The 20,956-nt window shown below is 40.2% G+C and overlaps 1 protein-coding gene across 1 annotated transcript; it reads right to left on the reverse strand.

Moving 5' to 3' along the window:
* Positions 1 to 646: 646 nt before the first annotated feature.
* Positions 647 to 20,953, reverse strand: RBM18 (RNA binding motif protein 18). Its single transcript, XM_048822340.2, has 6 exons — positions 20,835 to 20,953; positions 20,189 to 20,307; positions 10,947 to 11,073; positions 9,226 to 9,312; positions 5,536 to 5,621; positions 647 to 3,444 (listed from the first exon to the last, which is right to left on the reverse strand). Exons 1-6 carry the CDS (start codon positions 20,835 to 20,837, stop codon positions 3,285 to 3,287), a joined length of 582 nt encoding a protein of 193 aa, XP_048678297.1. The 5' UTR covers positions 20,838 to 20,953; the 3' UTR covers positions 647 to 3,284.
* Positions 20,954 to 20,956: the final 3 nt, after the last annotated feature.

Consider the following 20,956-nt stretch of genomic DNA (forward strand, 5'->3'; position numbering starts at 1 on the left):
CCCCTTTGCATATGGCATTCATTCTTGGTCACCCCACCTCTAAAAGGGCAACCCAGAAGCAGTGCATTGATGCAGGATGAGATCCCTGAAGAGGCAAGATGAAAAAATAATGACACTAGCTTCACTGATTTCAGAACAAAGTGTAAAACTCAGTCCTTTTCTTAGCGATACCATCAGTGCCATGGATTCAACCCTCCAAGTCTCTAAGGTTATGTCTGCAGGGTACAAAATGGATTTTTTTTTTTTTAACATCATGATAGCTAACTACATAAAATCCTAATGGAGACAACAGGTTGACCTCACCACCAAAGGAGAACTATTATCTTCAGTATAAAGCGTGCTTATGACACTATATGATCCATAAAGTTCTGTAGTGCTCACTTTGATAGAGAAGATTTACTTAACACTTTCTATCTCCTTACCATCCAGTGCCACTAGAATAGTAGCAATCCCTTGTCTGAAAAAAAAACCCAAATACTAACTTGAAATAGTTTAAGTATGAGGTAAAAACATTCAAACTTACATTATTTTTGCTTTTGTAGAGTTTATAAACTCCTTGATATTCTATTCCAAATGGCAGGCGAGGGCCAGTATCTCAGAATTAGAAATCCACTAAAATAACTGTAATGGAAGCACACACACACTCTTACCAGTATATTCTTCTATAAGCCTTTAATTGTGGCAGAGAATAAAAATATCCATGGACATTGTGAAAGGTGTCACATTTATCATTTAAAAATAAATGTTAGTTGGAGATTTGTTAGTCTGAAAGCGACTATATTAGTCTGATTAACTGTTGAAGCGTAAATCTATAAATGCTGAGAGCCAACTTCCCTTCAGCTTCCAGGGGAAGGGATTTGTTGCAAACAAAGCACTCAATCCTAACAAGATGCACTACCAGGAGTCCTACTGAAGTCTATTGAGGCTACTCCTGGTCGTAAGCCCTATTCCAAGTAGGATTTGTCCCTAAAAAGCTAGTTAGAAGTCAGACACCTGTCATTCTTCCCCTTATGCTATCATCTAGAGTTGGGTCGTCATACTAGCAGCCATCATCTTCATCTGCGAGTCAAAACTAAGGTAAGGTAAGAGTCCTGGCATACTGAAGGATGGCAATCAATAACTGAATTATCATACAAAGTTTTTTTCTAACAATAGTGCAAACAGTTTCATTTACAACATAGGCAGAGCCCACCAACTGAAAGGTCCATTTACTCCAGTCATTCACCCTCCTAGGTTCTAGTAAAGAACAAATACACAGGTTAGACTTCTATTTATTCACACAGAGCTGTAAGAGCCTCAGCAAACGATCATATTTTAAATACAAATAAATATCACAGTAGCTTTCGAAAGGGAACACAACAGCATGCCTGATTCAAATGTAGCTATTTCTAAATTCATATTAAAAATAGAATTGACCATTTTGTTTTAAATAATTAATCTAAATCCTCTGAGGATTGCAAGTGTGAGACCATATCACATAAGTGTAAAAACCTAAAACAAAACGAAGACCCTGTCTGCAAAAAGTTTTAGCAGACAGCAGTGTGATTCATAGGGGTGCTAAACCTAAAAGGAGGCTCACTTTCTTCAGATACCTGGGTAACAAGAAAAGTTAGAAATCAAACAATCGCTAAAGACCTACTTTTAAACAATGATCCATTCCAGGCTTTGAAAACAGTCCATCTCTCATACAAGTGAGAAACTATGCTCTAGACAGATAGTAGAGAAGCTTTAAGGACATTTTATCAGAACTGTCATTATAATTTCACTGTAAAATAGGTGAACAGTTTTAAGCATACAAACCTTAGTTTGCCATAAAAATGAGAAACATTTGGTCTAGAGAGAAACCCTGGGCAGTTTAGAGGTATAATTATCTCTTGTTTGGAAATGTAATGGTTATCAGTCTGGGTAAAACATTCAGGCCTGACTGGCAAGGCAGAAAACTATATTATGGTTATAAGAACCTGCAGGGAGAGATTGGACACCGTGACAAAATAGAAGTACATCTCCTGTAACAGTACATGAAGCTGTCTCCATCATAACTTCCACTTGTCACGCATATCCAACACTATATTGTACACATAAAGGAACTAAACATTTGCAGTTTTATGGATCTTTTCTCAGATCTTTTGGTGTTGCAGAGAATGTTTAGGGAACAGGATGCGCTGTGTGCTATTTTAAGTGAAATGCCAGCCCATTAGAGATAAATTGAACACTTTCTAAAGCAAAGATAATCCCTACCATACAGTCGCACCACTATGCCACAGATCCCGGTCACCCATATTTTCCTAACAGTCATAACCAAGCATCTTTGCTAACCAATCAAAAAAAGGAATTAACCTAGTTTGGGTGGATTTTTGAGGTAGTCTTTCTGACAGATGTCTCTGGGGCAGCAACATTACAGTGTCACACTGTCACATCTGGTTTATGGAGAATAACTTCTAAGGGGGATTACATTTATGCATGCTAGATATGCTACTGTAAAAACTTTAAACAGCATTTTCACACCATAAAATTCTAGTGTTTTGCACATGATATTTCAAGATCCATATTTTAAGTATTGTCATTTTAGAAGCACAGAGTAAATTCAATTATGTATAATAATTTAATAATTCCAATGCATTGAAAGACACTTGGATTTCTACAACTGTTCTGAAATATTAACATTTAAAATCCTTTTGCTGTCCCATGGTTAGATCTGGCTTTAATTTATTAAATTGAGGTGTAAAACAGATTTTCTGTCTTGTGTATAAATACTGCATTTTTATTTGCTAAAAGACATTGCAAAACCCATTTTAAGTTTGTTGTATGGAAGATGAAAAGGATTTTTTATGGTAACTAGTGAATGTTTATCAAAACTTAGTGTTTTCCCTCTGCTTAAAAAATATTTAAACCAAGTGGAACACTTTCTACGTTTGGGGGGAAAAAAAAGATACTTTCTTAAATTTAACATTCAGAATTAAAATAGAACATTCCTTGTGTTTTCTTTTCTAACTGCATACTGGCTAATGTTTCTGGTCTTACTAATGAAACCAGACTAGCAACATGGATTGTCTAAATGTTAGTCACAAGTTTTGGATGGAACCTTATTTTTTCTGGACAGCACTGAATTCTGTACATACACAGACAGTACGGCGCAGTTATCAGAAAATTTAAAATGTTATGTTACAAAACACTGTAGCATATGCAGTGAGATTGGGAAGGAAGGTGCCAGCTGAGCACAAAGGACAAGAGCACTGGAGGTGTATAAAACAGTCTTTCTTGCTACCATTATCCATTCATAATCATCATCTTCTAGATTTCCAGGCAGTTCTGGAGTAAGGAGTAGTCCTTTTTTTATCGGGTGGTTTGAAGTAGGAATAAGCTGGTGGTGTTGGATATTCCGCATCTGGATTCTCTGCCATCATTTTCAGCTTGGCTTCAATGGCTTTTATTTTTGCACTGACACTGGAAAGGGGAAAAAAGTGGAAGAGAGAAGTCTAGTTTGTCTTTTACTAAAGACTGAACAATGTTCTCAAATAAACCAATGTCTCTTGCATCAGAATATTCAGATATGTCAGGAGTAGTTAGAAGGTGGCTAATGTTACCTTCATAAAGTAAAGGTGGTAACCAAGAATCTACCAGCATAAAGATTGATGTACACTTGCATTTTCAATGCTTTGTACATTTTGGCTAGTGGGAGATCTGACCTGCATTACTGCACAACAAAATAAGGATCCCCTCCCACCACACACACACAAATAGATGTTCTCTTGTTCGCTTTGAACCAGGAAAGCATGCCTAAAGTCTTCTCACTACATGCAAGTAATGCTACTTTACAACTAGTCTGAGCAAGTTGTGATACCATGCAGGAGTCAGCCTCATACAAAGCCACTAGAAGTTGCAGGGAAAAATGCAAGCCAGGCACTTCCTTCAAGCTCAGAGTCAATGGAATTTTCCAGTCCTGGGGTCGAGTACAACTATGCTGCCATTAATATAGAGAGACCGTTTTTCCAGTTTTGTCAGAGCTCCTTGCAAAAGAAGAAACTCCTCCTCTGCCCCATCCCAAACTCCCAGAGCCCTCTGTCACCAACACCCTCCTACTAGGTAGGGACAGGACGGCACTCCCTTCTTCAGCTCACATCAATGTACTCCTCAGTCAGAGCACTGGGTGTTTACTACTACAACTCCTATGTTCATCCAGTGAAAACAGTCCCAAATGACAGTGACCAGTGGAAATTGGCTAGTACTAGTGCAAATTTCTATAAATTTCAGCCTAGTTTTCTTTATTTACTGGTAATTCAGTTATACTCAGTCCTATCCCCATATAATGCTTCATTTATAGGCTACAGAATAATTAGACATATTTATATAAAACATTTAATTCAAGGATCACAAAGTGCTTTAAAAATATTAAACGTCACAGCTTCCCTGTGTGATAGGTAAATAGTTTCAATTATATGGTTTCTCTTAGTGGACTACAGAGTGATCTCTTCTCACTTTTTTATATGGAGTCTTTCCTCTTGAATCTGCTCTTTTAGATCCAACCTTTTGCAACCATGATTCAGAACTGTTATCTGATGAACAGAGCATAAAGTTATCTGCTAGTTTATTCCTTTGGAGATATTTAACTTGTAAATCATCAAGGAAACTCATCTTAAGAGATCAGGCTAAAACAAAATTAAGTAAGGAAGCATCTAGGCTTGTAGTTTTCCCATTGGTGTAACAAAGGGACGTTCAACGGGATTAATTATCTTTCCTGACTTCCAATCAAGTAAAACATGCACAAATCTAAAAGGACAAGCTCTACATTGAGAATGAATTCCCCACCCATCCGTTTATTTCTAAGATCCGTAACAGCCCCACCCCCCCATACTTTCTGGCATTGAATGTGATGCGCAGTCCTCTGCTCCTGCAGGTCTCTCTCACTGCATTTCTCTTCAAGTCCAGGGTTCGATCATAATGAGAAGTGTTCAGTATTTTTCTACACCAGCATTTTCACTTTCATTTTGGAGATAACAGGGAAACTGGAACATGTTTTTCTCAACTAGAATGTTCTTCTAGAGTCGTAAGTGTGAGAGGTTGAAACAGTTTCTTGGGCAGCTAAAATTGCAGTATTCAGAATATTGCATGGTGCACACACTAATAAAACAGTGATCCCAGTGTGGCTACCAGAAACTGATAGAGACAAATGGCTATTACTGAAATACATCTGAAAAATGTGGGCATCTTTGGCCAGGTGTGGTCATGGGACCTGGTCATGGTGATGCATTACACTTAAAAAAACCAAAAGACCAAAAACTATCAGGGGTTTCATGTATCAATAAAGATAAAAGTTAAGTGTCAAAATTGTTCTGCATTAGATCAGTTATTTTGCAGCCTGACCCACATTCAATAAGATACAGTAGTTAAAGTGACTGTTTTAGTTAGGATCCAGAAAACAAAACACAAAACCAAAAAACCCTAATTGTGGGCCCATTTCTGCTTCCACTGAAGTCAAAGGGAGTTTTGCCCCTGGGCTGACTGATCTGGCCACATTTTAATTATGTGGGTTCCTACCTTAGGTTAGACTGGGTTGGCTCAGTGCTGGAAGACGGTTCAAGACTGATTGGAAGAATTTTTTCGTTTTTATTATGATCATATCTCTGCAGGTGAGAAAAGAGACTTTTAGTAATGATATTGCTTAAGTGAACTTGAATTGAAGACAAAGGCTCAGAAACACCAGGTTCGCCAACAGATACACTTCCAGCCTGGATTAATCTCACTTTATATTCTGCTGGCAAGCAAGAGTCTGTACAACTTTTGCCAAAAAGCCTTGAGGTTAAGCTACACAGTAAAATGTAATGGCCCTTACAAATGTATTTGTTTTATTTGAAAATGCCTCAATTTGGAGTTCACATATGGCTAGAATGCTATATGATTACCATGTGCACTTTATTTTGGATCATTAAGGTTTATTGTACCACCATTTAACATGTTTAAAGATGCTTCTTAGGAGTATGATGTGTGGTGGTGGGGAAATATTCCAAATAGAACATATAACATATGTTCCCAGAGCTCCCATTGGCCGGGAACGGCGAACCGCAGCCACTGGGAGCTGAGAGCGGCCGTACCTGCAGACGCTGAGGTAAACAAAGCGTCTCGCGGCACGCCAGGGGCTTACCCTGAACAAGCCGCGAACCAAGTTTGGGAACCCCTGGCCCAAGGTAAGCCTACCATAGGGTACTAATAGATATGACCTTTGTAGAAGCACACCGCAGAACCAGAAGGGAACACTTGTTTCCTGTTCGAATGCAGTCATATGGAATTCCGCTGTGGAAAAGTAACGCATTCGACAACAGTTCAGAACCAGCTCCAGTCATCAGAAGGCAGTTTGTGAGCCTCTTTTTTCTGACTGCAATGGGCCTCCTGACATATTTTCAGTGTGTTCTACTTCCATGTTTCACTTGGCACAAATTCAGGTTTGTTTTTCTGTAGAACTGCTCAAAATGACAGCATCTAGTAAGGTTTTTTTCTTTTTAAAGCCTTGGCTGTTCATCTTAAAACTATTAGCGTGGTGCTGGTATTGCCTAAAATAAACACTTGTCACAATAGGCAAAAGCCTCCTGCAGTTAAATCTTTCCATTCAGAGAATTGCAAATGCTGTTGCAAACTGAACTAAGGTATTTTGCACATTATTTGCGATACTCCCACACTGCCTGTGCATTAGGTTTTTCTGCAGAATTCCTCTCTAAGCAAACATTTGCTGTACTGACTGAAATCCCATTTATGATCTGACCATTTTCCATGCATAGAGAAGCGGGTAACATTCTACGAGAGCGCTACAGAATTTAGAGTTAATCAAAAGTGGAGACTGGGTTGCCAAGAATTTGTATGTACGTTAAAAAGTACTGAGCCCTTGGAGCTTGATAATTAAAAAAACACGGTGGCCCTTAACAAGGCTACCTGTTTCCTTAGCTTTCAACACAAATACATGTGTGTATTTCACAGCACAAAGGCTGGGGGAATTCCATAGGTAACATTCCACATTGGGTAATTTGCTTTTAAAAGCAGCAAGTCACTCCCAAAAACCTAATTTTCCCCAAAGAAAATAATGAAAGATAGTTGTTAAGTACAACTTGGTAACCCAATGGCAGGGAAAAGACCACATATAGAAGAAATTAAAAGATAGGAATATGAGAACGACCATACTGGGTCAGACCAATGGTCCATCGAGCCCAGTATCCTGTCTTCTGACAGTGGCCAATGCCAGGTGCTTCAGAGGGAATGAACAGAACATGGCAGTTATTGAGAGATCCATCCCTTGTCATCCACTCCCAGCTTCTGGCAGTCAGAGGCTAGGCCGTGGTTCTCATCTGCGGGCTGCGTGCGACCCAATCAGTACAGAGCTGTGGCCCATGTGACATCCTTGGGACCATACAGGTAGTACTGGATGTGGCCCACAGTGGTAAATAGGTTGAGACCCATTGGACTAGGGATACCCAAAGCATGGTGTTACACCCCTGGCCATCTTGGTTAATAACCATTGATGGACGTATCCTTCATGAACTTATCTAATTCATTTTTTAACCCAGTTATACTTTTGACCTTCACAACATCCTCTAACAAAGAGTTCCACAGATTCGTTGTGCATTATGTGAAGTGCTTCCTTTGGCTTGTTTTAAGCCTGCTATTAATTTAATTGGGTAACCCCTGGTTCTTGTGTTATGTGAAGGGGTAAATAACACTCCCTGATTCACTTTTCTGAGACCACTCATGATTTCAATAGACCTCTATCATATCCCCCCTTAGTCATCTCTTTTCCAAGCTGAAAAGTCCCTGTCTTTTTAATCTCTCCTCATGTGGAAGTTGTTCCATACCCTTCATCATCTTTGTTGCCCTTTTCTGTACCTTTTCCAATTCTAATATATATTTTTTTTGAGATGGGGGGACCAGAACTGAATCCAGTATTCAAGGTGTGGGCGTACCATGGATTTATATAGTGGCATTTACCGTCTTCTTATACAGAGGCACCGACTTCCACAGTTCCCGGGGGATGCTTGACCCCCGCTCTGCCCCAGACCCTACCCCCACTCCACTCCTTCCCCCAAACTCCCACTCCCTCCCCGCACCTCTTCCTGCCACCACTCCTCCCCCTCCACCCAGCGCATCCTGAATGCTGCTGAACAGCTGATCTCTGGCGGGGCAGGAGGTGCTGGGAGGGAGGGGGTTGAGCTGATCAGCGGGACTGCCAGCGGGTGCTGAGCACCCACTATTTTTTCCCAGGGGTGCTCCAGCCCCGGAGCACCCACGGAATGGTTCCTAATATTCTGTTCGCTTTTTTGACTGCTGCTGTACATTGAACAGATGTTTTCAGAGATCAACTATGACTCCAAGATCTCTTTCTTGAGTGGTAACTGCTAATTTAGATCCCATCATTTTGTATGTATAGTTGGGATTACATTTTCCAGTGTGCATTACTTCGCATTTATCAGTACTGATCAATCAAAATTTGTTAGTCCTTACTACAGTGCCTCTCAGAGCAAAATCAACATGTGTTAAAATGAAAGGTAAAGGTGATTTGTTTTTAATAAGAAATGTGTTGTTTTATAAATCAGAAGTAAAAGAATCTACCACCTGCAGCGCTTTAGGAAGCAGAACAGAAAAACTAGGAAATGCAGAATCAGTGACACACCCTGTCCAAAAAACAGTACTGGGGAGAAAAAGTGATCTATAACCTCAGCTTCAGGACATAAGCCCATCACTAGCTGATCTCTTGTGGGCAAATTATTATGGAGATTCTAAGATCTTCTAAAGTACCTGGCCAGTGTTGTAGACAGGATGCTGGCCTTGATGGATCACTGGTGTATTCTTGTGTGACAGTTCCCATGTTCCTAAATTTTACTGGGATTATATCAATACAATTGATAAAAATCTGATTCTTAATATTTATCACGTACAACTGATTATGATAAAAGACAAGCAGTCAGTCTGCAGAAAACATTCAGTACACAATTTCTAAAGGGTGAAAATATGTAAGGAATAAGATGGGCAGCAACATTCGTATACCAGGATGTGAACAAAATAAAAGCTGAAAATAAGATCACACAAGAAGCTTACACAAGTTCTGAATGCTGAAGTGAAAAGTTAAGAGTATAGAGAAGGACAATTATGCAACTCTCCCTGCTTTTTATCTAGCACAGAGAGAAGATTTTTGTTTCAAATTATGCATCCTCATAAGGCAGTCGAGGTTTGCAGTCAAAAGCTTACCTTTACTTGTGCATGTGCCCATCGCACCACCAGTTTCTTGGAGAGGGCCAGCTTACCATTGAGACACTGGATTGCTTGTTCTGCTTCCTGCACCGGAAGACAGTTCAATAAATAAACCAACTTAATTTTCTACCAAAATCTGTCCAAGGACCTTTTTTTCCATGTACAAGACTGATTTACAGGGACAACTGACTAACATCATAGAATCAATCTATGATGCTGTTCAGTTAGTGTTTCTGGGAACCCTAAGCACACATGCAAGCTACAATGCCCTTATAAACCATTTCAGAGATTACTCACAAGGAAAACTTTTACTCAAGGCAGAATAAAAGCATCACAGAAACTTCCAATGAACCTGATGTAAGGAACATTGGAACAGTGTTTCAAGGAGGTTTAAAATTGCTCGGTTTCCTATGGTAAACACCTGCAATTCACTATTTGTATTTCTCTCAGTATTGCTTGCCTAAACTATTGACTTTACACCTGGACTCTGTTAAATAATCAGTGTTAGAAAGATCTGAGAATGAGACAAAGAGACAGAATATGAAGGTCAGCCACAGACCACACAATACATCATGGATTTCCTGAATCCTTAATATTAACTGGCTGATCCGGACCAGGCCCTACTGGATCCTGCTATTTCTTCCTATCCAGCTTATTTGTCTGTAGCTGCATCTGAAAAATGAGCTTCAAAAGGTTCCATTAAAGTCATCCTGGCTTGCTAAAAAATTGCAGAAGATGGGGGTAAGGGGGAAGACTATAGTCATTAGTATGTTGTTTGCTTTAACTTTGAGTTAATTTCTTGCTCATTACTTTAAAAAGCATTAAAGTTAGAATTACAACAGCATCTTTCACTTACTCTGCTGCCCCACAGTGCTTCTATGCAGTGATCCCACTACTGTTAGCAACCTTCATTGCGGTATTATTTTCCCCAGTTCCTCCCTTCCATGCATCAGTGCTCCAATGTTACTTCCTGAGCCACAAGGGAGTGATACTAAGCGGTATGTTGTGGCTTTACCCCACCTCCTTATTGGTGATACAGCAACAAAGGAGGAAGGCTGCACAAAACAAACTCACTTTACCTGTGTAGCTCCTCACAGCTACACCCAATCCTAGTTGAACTGTGACAACATTTGTGACTATGATACTACAGGTAACTGAAATTTCAACCCATGCTTTATAATATAAGATAAACCCCACAGGGATCAGAAGGAAATATTTCTTCCCCACACTCCCAACAGATGCACAGCATTACACAGGTGGAGAATTGTATGAGGGTGGGGGTTTGTGTCTTCCTGAAGCATCAGGGTCTGGAAGAGTAAAATATAGGGAGAAAACAGCAGCAGTAGTCCTAGGTTTAGTATGCTACACAATATGAAACTAAGAATGTATATGGGTTGTCAACAAGCACTTTAGTACCCTACTAGACTACCATCCAGTAAATCTAATGGCTTGCCTACTAGAGTTAGCGTCAAAAAGCTTTAACAAAACAGCCCCCGGGAGGTGGTGGGGGGAAGCACCACTGTTACTTCTAGGGACTGCACCATATGGGTGGGATGGGTATGCAGAGGGGTTTATGTACTGCAAGGCACCTGGGCACCTCCTTTTCCCCTTCATTATTGTCTTCCATCTCATCTTTCAGTTGATGAAGTCAATTTAGAGAGTAAAGGTAATCAGCCAGTCACAAGGATCAAATGTTAAGAGAAAAAAAGCCAACATACTTGCTTGGTTTCAAAATTCACAAAACAGTATCCTCTGGGCTGCCCCTCCAATGCGCCCGACTTATGGAAGAGAAAGTCAAATTGCTTTACTTTGCCAAATTTCTGAAGGAGTTTGAGGAGGTGGTATCTGAAAAGAAAGAACACAACACAGACATTTATAGGCAACCTTGCACATGAAGTTACAACAATGAAATTTTAAAAGGGTGAAGAAGTCACCACATATAATTCAGTGACTTAAATCCGGTCTCAAATATGTTCTCTTAAGAGTATGCACCCACTTCCATATATTTGCCAACCAGTCTAGTACACAACATCCCTCTGTGAATATCATCAGTGGCTGTTTTGTCAACTCACAGCACAAAAGCCTTAGAACATAATCCATCCCCAGCAGTGCCATCTAAAGGGTTTGCAGTCTGGGCTAAATTGCGAGTTAGTGACATTTGCCTGACATCAAAATCAGAGAATCAGCCAGATACTGGAGGACAAAACTCCATAAAGTGACTGAGAAGTGACAGAAGACGAGAAAGAAGCTGGTCAAATTTTGCTTTTATGTCAGCCCAGTGAGACCTAGTGATATGTTTCTGGTTGAGGCACATAACCATTGACATGCGCTAACCGTTTAATTTCAGCTATGGACATGAAGATTACAGGCACATCAATTTAACATTATTTTGCACTATTAAATGTTTTGTTAAACAAAGGATAAAAACCAGCCACACAACTGCACATACTACTAAGATTTTGCACTTGATTTGTCTGCTTTGCAGGCTAGTGCACTAGACACACAATAAGGACTAATTTTGTTGGTTGAGTTAAAGAGATTTCTGCAAGTTCTCTGAACTTTTGTTAAAACAACGAGGAGTCCTTGGGGCACCTTAGAGACTCACAAATTTATTTGGGCATACGCTTTTGTGGGCTAGAACCCACTTCATCAGATGCATGGAGTGGAAAATACAGGAGCAGGCATAAATACATGAAAAGATGGGAGTTGCCTTACCAAGTGTGAGGTCGGTCTAATGAGACAATTCAATTAACAGTAGAATACCAAGGGAGGAAAAATAACTTTTGTAGTGGTAAAGAGAGTGGGCCATTTCACAGTTGACAAGAAGGTGTGAGTAATAGTAGGGGGAAATTAGTATTGGGGATATTAGGTTTTGTAATGACCCAATCACTCCCAGTATTTATTCAGACCTAATGTGATGGTGTCCAGCTTGAAAATTAATTCCAGTTCTGCAGTTTCACGTTGGAGTCTGTTTTTGAAGTTTTTTTGTTGAAGAATTGCCACTTTTAGGTCTGCTATTGAGTGACCACGGAGACTGAAGTGTTCTCCTACTGGTTTTTGAATGTTATAATTCCCGATATCAGATCTGTGTCCATTTATTCTACCACAGTCTCTGGATGATGGCAGCTGATTTGAGAAGAAAATAACTGGACCATACTTCACCTGGCTAGACTTCTTCCTCCATAACAGGAAATATTACCTAGGAGTTACAGCAGGGAACTGAATCAGGTCTCTTAGGAGCCAATGCCCAGGTCTAACAGTGACTTGCTGTACAGGTTTAGCAAGTCACCTGACCTCTCTGTGCCTATTTTCCACTATATTAAATGGGTAGAATACTTGCCTCTCTACCTCACACTTAATGTTTGCAAAACTCTGAGATTCTTGAATGAAAGAAAGAAAAAAAAAACCCCAGCATATGCACAAACTCATAAATTCAGTGGTTGATCCACAACTGCCAGCGTGTCAAGGACCTTCAGAAAGACACATGAATAGCAAGGGTGCACAAATATTTTCCCTAATTAAAACCTGTTTCAAACATCTTTTCAGGCTACCGGCAAGAAAGTTCCAGGAATCTGAGTAAGCTTCCGGGACTGGCCAAAGTGGACATGCAGGATGTGTGGTGTTAGAGGGTAAAGGTGCAACAAACCTTCAGGCCAGTGGTGGATGTGGAAGTTGTTTCAGAGTGGATTAAGCAGATTTTAACTGATTACCAGAAAAGCCTTCCACCTCTTACAAGCACAGATGAAATACTGATGTGGTATTTCCTACACTATGTTCTTTCAAAAGACCTGTAAACACTCAGTCGCTGCTCAGGGGAATATGAACAAACTAGACATCAGAAAATATATTGAAAACTTCTAAGCAAAATGGAGGAATTAACTAGATGCTGGCAAACTTCACCACTCCCTCCCTTCCTGTTGCATCCAATGCTACCCAATCAACAAATTCAGACACAACTGAACATCCATTTCTAGAATGTGCACTCCTGAGATGCTAAATTCCTCAAGATATGGAGACCATTCCTTGTTGCATCCTCCAGAGCCAAGAAACATGTTGAAATTCCAGGGCCTTTTGAAAGCCATTTTCACATAATTAAGTAATGTTTTATTAGCTATTTTTAGGAGTATGAAAATAGAGCCCTGACCAAACTGTTCTTTCCCCAAATATTGTTTCAAAGTAGAAGGAAACAATGTTTCTGACCATATTTTGTTCAGAAACAAAAATACCCCTAACTTATATAGCTACCTTGCCAAAGGGAACAGAGTTTGTTTTTCTTGTGAGAGCCCACACATCCAAATAGTGACTATTTATTTTTACTTTCTTGGCAGCGGAGTGGTAGTTTGTAAATGTCCTAAAAATACAATAATCTAGAAGATATCTCCAGCAGATTATATTTAGGTCACATTTGACACAAACACCCTTTATCATCAAGCCACAATTAGCTAAATTTATACAAATGCTGGCTAATTCTATTCTGGATGAACCAACCAGAATTGCAGTCTTGTATGAGTAAAAAAATGGCAGGCTCTGTATATGCCTTTTAGCTATTGATACTTTTAGATCATTAATAATAATCAGAAGTTTAACCAATGGGGTTTACAAGCAAAATGAAATTTAGAAGTGAAGGAAGACCTGCCAAGGAAGTATGTAGTCTGAAAAAAGTGGTCTGTTGTAAAAACTCCATGCATGAAAACTTTATTAGACCAACCACTTGGGCTACTTGGAGCTTTGAGCTATTCACACAGATGTGGCCCCCTCAGATTGCTGTAGCCAACCTCAATTTCCACTTCCTGTCATCTGATGTAAATGTGAGACAAACCAGCAGCTCTCCCATTTCCTTTTCCTTTGGCCTTCCTCCTGGCACCCTGAGCGCTATTCAAACACACTCAAGGCTTCCTCTGAACAATGCTATCCCAAGGATACCGAAAAGGTACCGGGCCACATGCTAAATCTATCATTACTAGGAATTTTCCCCCATAGGGAGCCAGTAAATGTCTGTAACAACAACTTATGTACACATTATTTTCTAGATAGAACTCATCAGGTTAGAATCTTAGACAAGTAGCTGCACAGTGGAGGAAGGAGAAAAACATACTGTAGAAGCTTACACACATTCGATGGCTAAGAAAATGGAAGTCAAAACGTGTGTAAGTGGGTAACAAAGTGTAACACTGTCAATACAATATTTGCCTTTCCAAAATACTCTTCAAGTAATGACCTCAGAATGTTTTGCAGACAATAAGCCTCAACGGCTGTGAGGAAGGCAATTGTTACACTCATTGTACAGGTGAGTAAACTAAGGCACAGCAAGATTAAGTATCACATCGTAACAGGTTAGTGGCAGAGAGCAGAATCCAGATGTCTTAACATCCAGAACTTCACTCTAACTCCTAGAATAAAAGTTCACAAACTGTGGACTGTGAACAATCGGTGGTCTCCGGAAGAATTGCTGATAGTCATAGACAGATGTCTGGTCACATGACAGGGTGGAGAAAAAAAGGATTTTTTAAAAATCAGATTTGTTTTAAATTAAATACATTTTTCTTTTAAAAATAAACTAATTTAAAATTAATGTTGAAGTTATGACAGCCTGTATTAAAGGCCTAAATTTACTATAATCTATTACAATCATTTAAATAAAAATAACGTTCAAGCAGTCTGTTTGTTGCCAAAGTTTAAAGAAAGTCAAACCACTAACTGGTGCAAGTCACTGGCTAAGCACCTACAACCAGAGTTTGTTGAAGTGCTAAACCTGCTTTTGACAGCAGTATACTGCTCTACAGGTGCAGAATATTTGTTTAATTTCAGTTTATTTTACTATTTCACTGCAATGACTAGGCAATTTAAAGTTGAGAAACTGATTGTGAGCTGAAAAAGCAGGAAAGCTGGTTTTCCTCTTCCACTCTACGAATAAAAATGAGGTGAGAGGATGAGAGCTACTAGTTCTAACATCTTAAAGGACATGGTGACTAGAAACAATCAGCTCAGTTCATTAACTACAGATACTTCCTTTGTTTAATAAATCACTTAGTTTTAAAACAAAATGTGTTTTGATTAATTTTTTCTTATGTATTGATCAAAATTGAGATAGTTTTAACTAAAAAAATCATTTTAAAATGCTCTTTCTGGGTATTTTAACTGAATTCCAATTTCCATCCAAATTTAGCTTGATACAAATCATAAGTAAAAAAATCATACTCTAGTAAACAAAAACTATGTCATTCTCCATTTTCTAAAAAACGTTGTTGAGAATTCAGAATCTGAATAAATGTATGTGAAAATATATAATTGCTTAAATAAATGTGCATCATTATCGTGTATCCTCCTGGTTAGAAAACAGAATCACCAAATTTGGCACAAAGACTACATTTAACTGCAAGTCAACATGATTTTATGGTTACCAACCAGTGAGAATCAACCTCTCTTTAGGAACAATCAACCCACTCTACCCCATGATATCAGGGTGGATTTGATTTAAATCAATTGATTTAAATCACTAATCAGGAAGACTCAATTTAATCATGGATTTCTACATTAAAAAATGTAGCATTCTTGTTGGCAGTTATAACCTTAATACATATTCTTCACAACTGGGTCTCTTTTATGGCCTGCTGCCATCATAGGTTTTCCCTTCTAGTGAGAGAATGGTATAGTAGATCTCAAATCAATGAAGGCTACACTCAGGAAGACCTCAAGACTTCTGGAATATGCTGCTCAAACAGTTTCACTTTTGTTTTTACTGCCTGTCCCTCCCTTCTTACATTTATCTCCAGACTTCTTTTCCTTGTCGAGATCTATTCTGCCCCCAGCAATCTTCTTTTCATTGAACTTTTTGAAACTTGCACTTTTAGAGAGAGGTAAGAGATTGACTCTGTGTACACAAATTTGCAGAGGGACAATAGGGTTGAGAGCTGTTATTTCTCACCTCTATATATTATTTATTTAAAACATTTTTGCTGTTAACAAGCATGTTATCCTTGGAGACAAAAATCCACAGTTTGAGAACTGCAAAACTAAGCATCTCTGATGGTATCTTCTAGACTGAGAATTGAGTCCCATTGAGTAGATAGAAAGATTAACCTAAATAATCTATACAGAAGCCCCTGGAACCCCATAAAATTGGGTCCCTAATCCATGAACTACTGGAACTCATTTACAAAACTTTTCTTAAACATTACATGAATATATTGTCTCATACTATATAATTCGAATTTATAATCCCTATTCCATGATGAGATATCTTTGAGCTATAATGTATCTTAATTAAAAGTACCTTTAGATAGGTTTTTTTCCTCAAAAAGCATTTTATCAAAAAAAATCTGATTTAAATAAAAAAAGCGGATTTAAAAAAAAAAAAATCATTGATTTTTATCCACCCTGGTTGCCACTGAGATATTATGTAATTACAAAGGAAAGGAGACTAGGTCTGTGCAAGTATGACTGGGAGAGGAGACGTCCATGGGAATCTCACTATTAAGACACAGTACATACCATGAAAAGAAGAAATCCTGTGCTAGTCCCATAATAGAATCATGGCCATTGTATCTGCCACACGATTCATTTTTGCATAGCCAATAGTCTCCTTAATTTCACATACTGGTGGTTAGTAATCTGTGGGAAGCAACACTCCCTATGCTTAATTTATAACTTTTTAATATTCATAATTGTACTGTGAGATTTGAGCTCAAACATGTATATTTTCTACTGTCTTTACAGCACCCAATTTGTGGCTATGGGTTGCTCTTTAAAGGGCTTCATGACTGTAAATACTCAGAGTTGGGACCTCCATTTAAATAAATAAATTTAAACCCAGTTCTTCTTGAAGGAAGAACACCAGCTATTGGCATCAAGATGGTTTTACTCAATTATAAAAAGATGCTACATACAAATTCCAGTGGGCAATTCCCTGAAAAAACAGGGATCTGCTGCAAACAAGGACTGACATTTAGTTTTCACATGTACTTGTCCTCCTGATTGGTAAGCACAACTAGGATCCCTATGAAGGGCAGGTAAAAAGCACATGTCAAACTCAGAAGTGATCATGAAAAGAGATCTCTTCTTGTATGTAAACTTTTACTGACGTGACATGAAAGATTCAGTTTCTTTACTCAGCACTGATAGTTCAAAGTGAAAAAGGGAGCTGCACGGAAGTAAACTCAAAGGCTGTTTAATCCCTGTAAATGGTGTCCTCTGCTGAAATGATTTTTAACTGTATAGTACTACTCAGCAAAAGAAGAACAGAATACTCTCACAAAACTGTGACTCAGACCTTTGTTATGCTAACACTAGAATACCCATAGGTCTTAACCCAGAATTACAAAACTTTAAATGAATACAATTCATTTAAAAACAGATATTGCCAATAATGTGCAATTTTTTTTAGTGACTGTTTTAGTGCTGGGAAAAAACTCCTCAGCACAGGTACAGAATGAGTAGCAGCTGGGCAAGAGTCACCCACATCTATTCACCAATATGTTTCAATCCTGTTATAGAGGGACCACCTCCGAGGGTGAAAGTGGAATTCAGCCCTCTGCCTTAGCGGAGACTACCAACAAGTGGACCAATTAATGCAAAATAACAGTGGTTTTTTTTTGGTAATGAACATCTGATCACCAGAAGGAAGTGGTCTGAGACACACCAAACTAATTTCACACAGATCACCTAAGAGCTGCCAGATGGTAACAACGTTCAGCCATTATTGATCTGGGCTGGATTTGAAGTGATGATCTACAGTAAGAGGCTCTAACAAAAGGTCTTAAAACAAGATGTAAGAACATCGCAGGAAGGAATGTCAGAGGAAGTTATACAGCCAATCTATTTAACAAGCATATTATACTCCTTCCCTCACACTGACCCTGCATCCTGAATCCCCAAGGACTTCACAAACAAATATTTCCAAGAGGCCATATATCTAATCATGTCATCTTGTGCAATTATTGAATGCAGGCAAACCAAAGAAATACAAATGTGGGGCAAAAAATGGTAATTAATGCAAAAGAGGTGGCCGTAGCCCAGAGCTGAACGATTGAAGAGGACATTACATTAATGATGGACTCCACTTAGAGACACGATTAGAACACTGCTCCCTGAAAAGGAACTGCACTTAGAACAAAAATGTAGCACTTGCAAAAACATAAGGAGCAGAACAAAAATTGGTTCCATGACTGAGACACATAAAATAGTCTAGGGGAAAAAAACCTATTTACTTGAAGTGTGTAAACCCTTGATTGTTCTATAAAAACTCCTAAGATTTTTAGTGTACCACACAACTAGCGTCTAATATTTTTACAGCAATCCACCTACCTCCCTGAGATTTTAAATGTACACTTGTGTTACCACAACATTTAATTTGCATTTAATCATTCCAAGGCCAGGGAAGTGTGATGCTTACACATTTATTGTAGACAGAAAATCTTAAGAGATTAGGGTCATGTTATATTCTGTATAGCAGCTGTTCAGTTACTAAGTTAGTTAATTCCCTGTTTAGTCCACACCCAACTGCTGACAAGGACAAGATAGCAAAATAACCACCTGGATCTTCCCGCAAAGTGTCGCAACAAGTCTAAAGTTCCTGAACACATTTTTAGAAAAATAAAAGGATTCTTTTCATCTCCAGATTTCCAGTCGGAGAATTGGCTCTGGGAAATGTCACATCAAATGCACTGGCAGTGTAGCTACATGAACTCTCTCACAGGAGAGCTGTGCAGCAGGAGCTGTACTCTATATCTGCTGTCTATCTCTGGAGCCCTTTCCTACTATTTCATGCCTCTCTTTAGGAGGTACTGAATCATGGTGGTACCCAAGTACTACCCTGGCACCCAGTGAGATCCAAATGAAAACAAGTCAGCAATTCAGGCTAAGCACTCTGTTGCTCTAACTCAATGGTTTTCAAACTGGGATCCGCAGACCATGTCTAAGATTTCCAAAGAGGGTCACGCTTTTACTTGAAACTTTTTAGGGATCCGCAAATGAAAAAGGTTGAAAACCACTACTCTAACTTATTAACATTAACTTCTAGATCGGTATGTTATTGAATCAGAAAATAGAGAAGGGCGCTATTACACTATTTAAGATACCGTCTTGATGGGATGTCATAAATGTCAACACTTTAGTATCCTTCTCTCCCCCAAAAGGGCCAGCATGTCTCACCCACTGTACACTTGTAAATCTTCAATATTGTTTTCAGATATTGCAGTTACTTCTTTTAATGTCACTTGGGACTAAGTTTAACACTTCAGTATACAGTGGGTAGTGCTGGGTAAAAACAACTGGGAGTCAAATCAATACTAGCCAGCCCTTTCACTGGATGGTCTGTCTCTGATTTGCATTAGTCACTAGATACTACCCAAAAAGAAAAGGAGTACTTGTGGCACCTTAGAGACTAAGGAATTTATTTGAGCATAAGCTTTTGTGAGCTACAGCTTTCTTCATCAGATACAGCATCCCAAGGGAAGCAGAATGAGCACTTGTTTGGGAGCAATTAAATTAGGACTGGGCAAAGCATACAAAACTGCTAAACTCTGATGGCAAGAAAAGTCTGACTTCATACGTTAGGCGCTTTAGAGCTGGTTTCTAAAGTATCCTTAAGCAAATCTTCAGCAGCAGCTGGAAACTTCTAATCTAACTTGTAGCAATACAGTGGGAATGGAGGAAAGAATCAAGGGTCAGGAAACAGGCAATGTTTTAAGCAAGTATATTAACCTCTTTATCCACTAACTCTTTGCCAAGGTACCACACAAGGCTCTGAGGCTTAACAGCTAAATATTCCAGACATCTCCAGAAATACTTAATCTGCCATACATTATTGAATGCTGCTGATTTTAATGGATAGCAGAGGCACAGGTGCTGTGGAGGAGCAGCAGTCAGAGCTGAGAACTTCAAAAGTCAACAAATTAAGACCTAACGTGCCTCCAGGTTACCAGCACTGCGATTTGCGGAAGTTAAAGCAGTTCAGACTTACTCGGTTATCTTCGGATCCAAGTTCCCAATCCACAGCCGATGGCCCTCCTGCAGAGAGCCCTCAGAGAGGATGGACGCGTTCTCCAAAGGCAGGGTTTTGATTTCCGCCGCCATCAATCTCTGCGTATGAGAAATGAAATCCTGACACACTGAGTGACAGCTGCGAGACAGCCCGGGGGGAGCAGAGCCGCCGCTTCCCTCCCACCTTCGCCCGGGCCGGGGCGGGCGGGGTTAGCGACCCCAGGACGGGGGCTGTTTATTTAAGCGGGGACACAGAAAGCCAAGGGGGGGTTCTGGGGAGAAAGGAGCCCGGGCAGGGGACACGGTGACCCCACCGCAGGAAACCAGAGACGGGCCCGGACTCGCACAGGGGCACGGGTGTGCGAGGGACGGGGTGGGGGAGGGCACAGAGAAAGGCCAGGTCGGGGGGGGGTCAGGAGGCCGGGGGGGGCTAGACACTGTGCTGGGGGGGGACATGAGCCTGGGGGGGGCAGCAGGGGGAGGCGGGGCGAGGCCGGGGGCTGTTGCCATGGTGAGGCCGGGGGCGACGCTGGCAGGAGTAGGCCGGGCCGGGCTCACAGGGCCCGGGCGGGGGCGACGGGCCGGCCCGGCCCGGGCCAGGCCCCAGGGCCGGCGGCCGCACTCACCATGGGTCCGGCACCCCAGACCGGCGCTGCCAGCGGCGGCGGCCTTCACTCCCCTAGGCCCCGCCCCCTCCCTGAGAGGAGGGGCACGCCACGCCAACGTCTGACGTAAGGACGTGTCGCAG

This window comes from Caretta caretta, chromosome 16, assembly GCF_965140235.1.
Source record: "Caretta caretta isolate rCarCar2 chromosome 16, rCarCar1.hap1, whole genome shotgun sequence".
NCBI lineage: Eukaryota > Metazoa > Chordata > Testudines > Cheloniidae > Caretta > Caretta caretta.

Excerpts from the sequence above, each read along its gene's own strand:
- RBM18 (XM_048822340.2), bottom strand. Across the intron at positions 11,074-20,188 it reads TTGGATCCGAAGATAACCGA|ATACCACCTCCTCAAACTCC; the intron begins GTAAGTCTGAAC and ends CTTTCTTTTCAG. Across the intron at positions 9,313-10,946 it reads TGAATTTTGAAACCAAGCAA|GAAGCAGAACAAGCAATCCA; the intron begins GTATGTTGGCTT and ends CTTCCGGTGCAG.